We start from the raw sequence: 7756 nt of genomic DNA, 5'->3' as shown, positions 1-7756 counted from the left end.
GGGAGAATTGGGGTATTAAGCTCACTGGCATTCCTGAAATAACTCAAAGCTAGTAAATCTTTCAGTGTTTGGCTCTAGTCCTTTTCTAGCTTACAATTTAACAGGGTATTGTTTTCATCTTACTCATCTGTAAGCCTGGTTTTAATTGGGTTGTTACCAGTTTTGCTTCTTGTGATCTTGCAGGAGTGCCAGTCACCTACATGAGAGGAGTCATCCATTTTCTGTTTTTTTGGGCATCTCTTCCTCTCTGGTAAACAAGCTCTTTTGCATCATGTAACATAAAGACTTGTGCCCTCAGGGCTTTTTTTTCTGGTTTATGTTCTTGGATCTGTCCTTTCTCAAAGTTGTTTTTTTTTTGCATTCAATTTACTTCATTCTCTTCCTAATAATAGGATTGGGCATTTGGATATGTACAGAAATTTTATAAAACTCTGTACAATTCCAAATTTGAGTGGCTGGAATAATGGCCTTATTTCCTTTTTCCCTATGGTTCCAGCTTTACATGTGCTTTGTTTACTGAAGACTCCTTTACATCTAAGTTGCACCTCTATTAGATATTCAACCTTTTCATTCCCCAAATTTACTGTGACCAGGAGTTCTGTTGGGGATTCTTTGGAGCTCTCAGCTGCCTCTCAATCTAAATCCTAATTGAGTGTAAGCAGTCTTTCTACTTGTGGAATCTCCAGTCTTTGAGGATTACCTATGCCCTGGGTTCTGTGGGCATTTGTTTCCAGTGCCCCTTCTGCTTACAGTAAGTATATTGAATTTTTCCTACTAGATGAGAATTTACCAGTTGAAATCTGATTCCCTTACATTACCACCTACCCTTCAACTGTCACAGCAATCAACCAAATTTACCATCCCTATTCTGATTTATTTCCCCCTTTCCTTTCCCTTGTCTACCTCATTCTCTTAATTACACTTTCTTTTTATTTCTCTGGTGCTAAAACATTGAGTCTGCTGTCATCAATCCCATTCCTTCAAAGCCTTATCATTATTCTGCAATGCAAAGAACAGATCAACATGTGGTACTTTTCCCCATTTTCCTTCCTGGCAACAAAGTAACATTAATTGCAGGATCCATTCTGATGCTGTTTTCCCCAATTCTCTAATAGATACAGAAGCCACCACATAATCATCTTCTTAGTAAGCGAACCCCCCCCACCCAAGCTTTCCTCATGGTCCAAAAATACAGTCTAGAAGTGAAGTTCTCAAAATGCCCTTCTCCAATGAGGTGCAACTTTCAATGTTTATGCAGGCAAACATTACAAACAGTAGGCATAACAAAGTCTTGTTACACAGTGTTCAAACCTTGTATAGGCTTTGGTCATCACCAAGTTTGTGCATATCTAAAAAAACAAGTTTTAACCCAAACCCCAAACTTTAACCAAGATACCAAATGTAATACTCTGACATGTACGTTTTCCAATATGATTTCTTTGGAGAGACATGGGATACAAAAATACCAATTTTAACAACATCTCTATGAAGGTTAGAGGCAGCTGTGTGAGATCCTGGTCAAATTCACTATTGTCCCATCTGGGAAACCAGAACAAGCTCGCCTCAGTACTGTTAAACCACCCTGTCCCTACACTACAGGCAGGGCTGTAGCTGAGCTTTGTCACCAGTACACTGTGGGTTCTGGTTGTCCGCAATACTCTTTAACTGCAACAATCCCCTTACTCTTAGATGGGACTTCACACCCTGTTGAAGTAGAAAGCATGGGCTAGGTAAGAAAACTCGTTTTTATTTAATAGAGCTTGGCCTGTCAACCATCTGTCTTTTGTCATGCAAAACCAAAGTGAGTTCAGGCTAGAACTGCATCAAGGAGAGGGTGTGTATGAAATTCTCAGCCTGCAGCAGCTGTGGAACTGTGACAGTGCTCCTCCAGAGTAGTCTCAAGCCCACGCAGAAATATCTTGTGGAAGTAAAAGGAAATATTTGTTATACTGAGCCTACATGAAGACCAGCTAGATGGGCTTGTACTCTAGAAAATGTTCAACATAAAATATGTACAGATGAAGAGTTTAGTGTTGTCAGCAGGTCTTCCTGGCAGATACTCTGAATCTCTCCAACATAAGAGCTACCAGTTGCATTTCTGCCCTCCAGACAAGGAGCAGCTCTTGCCTTAAATTTCTGATGCTGAATGAGGGAATCCTCTGGTGTTCTGGCAGTGTATGTCTGCCTTCCTCAAACAGCCATTAGGATGGCTGGGTTTCTTAAGGCCTCTGGAAAAAGGTGGTATTTGTGCTCCAGAGCTCTCATGGTACAATAAGGCCACTCAAAACCACCTTTGTGCTGTGAATATACTTCTTTATGTAGAGGTAGCTAAAAATCTGTCTGCTGTACGAGGGACAAATGGACTCCTAGTCAGGCTTGCCATCTATTCTCTCTGCTACAAAAGAGATGGCCAGAGGCTGACCTTTCCCTCAGGATCAGCCCCAGCCAAGTCCTGTCCAGGGACACTGAGGTTTCTATTGTACCAGCTCTAGCAGCTGATGCAAGATCCTTTTCTGTCCATAGCGCACATGCAGCGCTTGCTGCTCCCTTCGACTCAGTTTCTCATAAGCCTCCTTGTTATTTAGCAAGTCCTGCTCTGCTTTCAGGTCTGCCCCATAGGACTCCAGGGTCAACAGCACACTGTCATAAAGGAGCTTCTTGCAAGGGGTTTTAAGTCTGGAGAGGGCCTCATTTGAAAGGGTAGAGTTCTCCTCTTCCTCACTGTCGTCTTCCCAGCCATCTTGCTCCTTATACTCCTTGAATTCTTCCTCTGACATGCAGAGCACCTGTAGTGACCCAGGCAAAGGGGTAAGTCACTGGCAGTGTGAGTACATCAGGCTTTCTCCTCTGTGGAACAGAAGAGCCATGTGGAGCAGGTGAGTTATTTCTCAGCTGCACTAAAAGACTAAAACTGGCTTAGATACCTAAGTGCAAGTAATTGTGGGTTAGAAGAACATTAAAACAACAAATCTGGGTATTGTTAAGTCTTCTAAAACATCTCAGCTGTCACCTACAAAGTTGTGACAGCTTTCTAGAACAGCAGTGGCCATGGAGCCATTCAAGACAAATATGTGAGTATACATGGCTGGCAACTTCAGGAGAGGAAGATGACTTAACATCACCTGGGAGCTTGGCAGCCACACCCTCTACCACTGTTCACACAGGACTGTTAGTGCCAAACTGCCTTCAGGTGCTTGTCCCCTTCACTGAGCCATTCTGCACTGCTGCTTTGCCCAGCTGCACTCTGTGCTCCTTTTGCAGCTCTTCCGCTACCTGGCCATTCTTACCTTGAGGGTCACGGACAGCTCTTCTTCTGTCAGCACCTCATCCCAGCCAAGCACAAAGGCACCTTCCTCCCCTACCATCTCCAGCTGGCACAAGAAGTCCCACTGCTCTGAGACCAGCTGCTTCTGCGCTTCACTTTTGGCACCTGTTTTGAAGACAACAGAGCTGTGAACACAGCTGGGATGGCAGTGGAGGAGAGGGAGGGTGAATGAAGAAGGGGAAACAGGAGGCAAAAGAAACAAGGCATGGCCCCACCCCCTGAAATGCTGTGGAACAGTCTTATTTTTCACATCATCCCTGTTTAATAGAGATCCCTACCCCATCCTTTCCCAGAGGGTCTGGGGTGCCACTCACGCTGCAGAGCTGCCCTGCGCAGTGTCACCATCTGGATGTCAGCAGTGTCGTGGGTGTTGCCAGGGTAGGGCTCTGCGAAGCCATACATGTGCAGCAGCTGCCAGTTGGCCATCTGCCCGTAGGTGTTGAAGATCTCCTGTCCTTTCCCCACAGGCTGTGTTGTAACCATCCTCAAACACTGCTGCAAGCAGGGATAGGAAAGCATCTGAGCTGTGCTGAGCCGACTGCTCAACAGGGGCTTTCAAAGAGTTCAGATGACCCCGAGCTTCTTCTAATGAATACCAAACATGCATCAGGGCTTTGTATTAATGAGATCCAGGCCAGACTTGCTCCCATGGGCTGAGACCCCACCTTGCTGTGCCCCCCATTCCCAAAGGTCTTACTAAAACAGAACCAAGCTGTGACAATGCCTGGTGCAGTAGCTTTGCACTCACAGGAGAGTATTCCAGGTTGGCATTGTGGTTGGCCACGTGATTCAAAATATCTGCTACAGGCACCATCATGGGAGGATTTGGCCCCTTCTCATCTTCTTCTTCCTCCTCCAAAGGTTCCTGAAAGCTAAGATAAGCCAGTGGTACACAGAGCTGCACAGGGCAAACTTCATCTTACCCTTAGATTTGTGCAACAGCAATGTCTGACATAGCCTGTACTCCTACTTACTTGTCTGTGCTCCTTGCTGGAGTAAAGCCCTCACTTCTCACCTGTAAGCCATGACAAATGCCACCAGCTCCTTATACAACTCCAGAGTGTGCAGTTTGGGATCAAAGATGTCAGGGTGGGTCTCCATAAAAGGCAGGATGATGGAGTTGTACTCCTGGTAGATGTTAGCTAGATCCTTGTCCACAGCTTCAGGAATGCCTGTGCCCTGCAGGAGCCTTGTTCGCTCTTCCTGAGGCCTGTTGTAAGAAAAACAGGTTCTTCTCCATCTGTGCTAGGGACAAGGGTCTTCCTCCTTAAAAATCTTAGCTTCCCTATGCTCTCCAGGTCCTTGTTCTCCAGCTCTCCCTGCAATGCAAATCCAGGAGCCCCTCGGGCTCCTGCCAGTGCCAGCACAGGGCTAGAACAGAGCGTTGGGGTCACCCAGCAGGACCACATCCCTTCCCAGGACAATACTCAGCAGCCCCTGGCCTGTGCCTGCCTTCAGCTGTAAGACTGAGCCTCCCCAAGCCCCCTTGCTTTCACCTTACCAGAACATGGGGTGGTCCAGGCTCCGGAAGTCCTGCCAGAGGGAGAAATATGGCTGCCAGTGCGAGTTGCTGGCTGTGTACTCGTGTAGCAAGGCCAGCAGGAGAGGGACCCAACCAGACTGGCTCTGCAGGGACTCCTGGGCTACAGAACCAGACAGGATGGAGAAAACCTAAGTTGTTACACATTTCAGATATGACAAGCCCCTGTGTCTGTCTTTGGCCTGGAGCCAGGGATTATTGAGCTTTTAGTCTGGTTTGACTTGGGTTTGTCCTGAGCTGAACCAGGACCAGAAACTGCTTCTCTGGACTTAGAGATGAGCTCTCCCAGGACCCACGGCCTTGCCCACCTCAGCCTGAAGCTCTGCATGCCTTCAGAAACTAAGGAACTGTTCTTATTAACACTTCAAGGAAAGCAGCATAGTACAGGAGCCTGTCACTTAGAAGTTGGAGATGTTGCACTGACGGACTTTTCTCCCTGTCCAGCACAGCTGTTAGGGAAGCGAGGGGCTGCCCAGCCCTCCCCTATCCTACCTGCTGTCAAAACAGCCCTACAGCATCCTGTGCAAATCAGGAACTGAGGCTTTATCACAGACCCATTTATTCCTTTAAAAGGCACAGCAGAAGCGAGTGACACAAGAAGCTTACACTCACCTTCTTGCAAGAGTGCGTGGATGGAGGTGGTGTGCTGGGACAGTAGCACTGTGCGAGGGATGGTGAACAGCACCTCTCCCGCCTCCAGCTCCTCGGCGGCCAACATCCCATACCCCGCCACTGCGCCCTCCTTGCTCAGGCGGACCTGGGGCCAGAAGGAGCTGTAAGGGGCGGAGCGAAGAGACCAGGGTGGACCTAGGACATGCCCGGGCCGGCCCGCTGTGCCTCACCTTGGGGTTCAGCTCTACCCCGGCCCGCCCGCACCATGCCAGGAACCCGGAGAGGGGGTCGGCACTACTCTTCCCCTGGGCGCCGCTCTCGACCGCCGCCTGTGGATGGAAACATGGGGTGAAGGGGAAGGAGCCGTGAGGCCGATCGCGGCTCCCTTCAGCGCCACCGTTCCAAGAACCGGTGTGTCCCCAGTTCCCCGGCAGCCCCCGGCTTCCCAGTACCTTGAACCTCTTGGGCGCCGACGCCATGACGCTGCCAACACGTGGTCCTGCCCCACGTGGTCCTGGTCGGGCCCTTCCGGGTGGGTGGGGGCTCCGCCCCCCATGTACCGAGCTAACGGAGGCTGAAAAGGGACAGAAAGGATCGGACGGACCAGCGGTGGATACGTGCCCGAAAGCTTCCTGCTCGCGGGGCTCGGGCGGGGGACTTACGGTCCCTCTCTGTTGGGTCTAGCCTCCGAGCACCTCCCTGAAGGCTCTGAGGTGCTTATGGTGCCTCTCTGTGGGATTCAGGGGCCACCACATGTCTTTCTGCGGGTGTGTCCACGCCGGGGCCGGTGCACCTCTGGGGGCTGCGGTGCCTCCGTGGTTTCCGTGGGGCTGCGCACCGATGCGGCCACAGCTCCAGACATGGGTTAAAAGCAGCGGGCTCAAATTAATCAGGATCATTAAGTTTGTGCTCTTGTTCAGTCGACACCACACACGCTCCCACCGAGCGTACGGGCTCTCATCTCCCCTCCAGGGCTGGCCAGAGCCCGCCGTTTTCCCGGCTCATTAGTGCTGTCCCTAGCCCCAGCAGAAGAGGGGCTGATGCCATCACTGGCTGCTCTAATGAAGCCAATTAGTGCGCATGAGGTGTTCGAAGAGGCCCCGCGGGGCTCTCTGCAGGCTGTCCCTGGGGCTCCCCCACCCGTCTGCAATTGGGGTCGGCTTTAATCTCCCTTCCTAGCTGGGCAAGGCTGGACTGGCAGGGTGGGTTCCCCGTGGGGAAGAGGGTCCTTTCCTGAAGAGTGGGGAGGAAGGGCAAGAGAATGTGTGGGGTGACCTTAAGGTGCCCACGGCGGGCTCTGTGTCTGTAACCCAGCTCCCCACAGCCGCCTCCCTCCTTAACGCGGCTCCTGCAAAAGCGCCTCTGGGACTCGGATTCTGCAGAGCAGAGCTCGGACCCCTGCGCGGCCACAGCCACCGCTGCTGCTCCTGTGCCCCGGCAGGACCGTCCTGCCTCCCTCTGGGGGCGGCGGAGGTTTTACAGCCGCTCCCGCAGCATCCTGCTCCCCTCCCCGCCTGCGCATCCCTGCGGCAGCGGCTTCTTCCCAGGGCGCATCGCCGTGCCTGATCAGTGCCCAGGGAGATGCCCAGAAGCTGGGTGTTCAGCCTGGCCTGCGCTGGCAGCCTCGTTGGGGTGGCGTGGGAGTGGGAAATATCAAAGTGGGGTCCCCACGTTGTCCCTGCAATGCCGCAGGAAAGCGGGGTCCCCCCTGCCTGTCATAGAGTCCCCCGAGCCCAAATGTGAGCCTGGATAGCTCAGTTGGGAGAGCATCAGACTTTTAATCTGAGGGTCCAGGGTTCAAGCCCCTGTTCAGGTGGTGGCTTTATCCTTTAGGATAAAGAAAGGGAACCTGTGGGCAGGAGCATCATCCCCTCCTGCTGCTGGGGCCCTGTGCAAGCTGCAGGGTCCCCAGGGCACCCCTTCCTTGTTTTCCTATCACTAGCTCCCCAAGCTGTTCAGAGCTGGCTCCATCCCACCTGAGACCCCCATGATATCACTCTGTTCTTCCACTCACACAGTACTCAGATCTTGTTACAGACAACGGAGCTATCGGGGAGGAGGGTGCACCAGAAAGGAGGGGGAACAGCAGAGCTAGAAGGATGGAAGTCCAGACTGGGTTTGAAATTGGGGGCTCAGGGGTGGCTCCAAGCTGAGAGTGGGGAAAGCTGCTGGGGGTACCCTGGGGCTGAGTGTGGTTCACTCTCATGGGGATGTGAAGCACCCTCCACCTGCCTTCTGGCATGCCCAGGCCTTCTCTCACCTTTGGGTGTTTATAATCT

General features: G+C 51.5%; 1 protein-coding gene and 1 non-coding gene across 3 annotated transcripts; one reads left to right on the top strand and one right to left on the bottom strand.

Annotated features, from left to right (window-relative positions):
• Window positions 1–666: 666 nt before the first annotated feature.
• Window positions 667–5985, bottom strand: SETD6 (SET domain containing 6, protein lysine methyltransferase). Of its 2 annotated transcripts, XM_005526290.3 has the most exons (9): window positions 5930–5979; window positions 5708–5806; window positions 5478–5622; window positions 4827–4968; window positions 4341–4535; window positions 4074–4197; window positions 3640–3820; window positions 3288–3430; window positions 673–2786 (listed from the first exon to the last, which is right to left on the bottom strand). In XM_005526290.3, the coding sequence occupies exons 1-9, from the start codon at window positions 5954–5956 to the stop codon at window positions 2475–2477; spliced, it is 1368 nt and encodes a 455-aa protein (XP_005526347.2). In that variant the 5' UTR covers window positions 5957–5979; the 3' UTR covers window positions 673–2474. The 2 variants fall into 2 exon arrangements, with proteins under 2 accessions (XP_087918381.1, XP_005526347.2); XM_088062255.1 differs by lacking the exon at window positions 4827–4968 and having other exon boundaries at window positions 667–2786; window positions 5930–5985.
• Window positions 5986–7220: 1235 nt separating this feature from the next.
• Window positions 7221–7293, top strand: TRNAK-UUU (transfer RNA lysine (anticodon UUU)). The gene has a single exon. It is a non-coding gene; the product is annotated as a tRNA-Lys (tRNA).
• Window positions 7294–7756: the final 463 nt, after the last annotated feature.

This window comes from Pseudopodoces humilis, chromosome 14 (assembly GCF_049639895.1).
Source record: "Pseudopodoces humilis isolate 2021_Gansu_Grassland_sample_001 chromosome 14, ASM4963989v1, whole genome shotgun sequence".
Taxonomy (NCBI): Eukaryota; Metazoa; Chordata; class Aves; order Passeriformes; family Paridae; genus Pseudopodoces; species Pseudopodoces humilis.
Note: the sequence above shows the minus strand (reverse complement) of the source record. Positions and strands in the feature narration are given on the sequence as shown.

What these genes read in the sequence shown, in the direction of transcription:
- SETD6 (XM_005526290.3), bottom strand. Translation starts at nt 5,956, where the DNA reads ATGGCGTCGGCGCCCAAGAGGTTCAAG. An exon ending in CGGCGCCCAAGAGGTTCAAG is followed by an intron (nt 5,807 to 5,929) that starts GTACTGGGAAGC and finishes TTCCATCCACAG; the next exon opens with GCGGCGGTCGAGAGCGGCGC. An exon ending in AGCTGTCCGTGACCCTCAAG is followed by an intron (nt 2,787 to 3,287) that starts GTAAGAATGGCC and finishes GGGTCACTACAG; the next exon opens with GTGCTCTGCATGTCAGAGGA.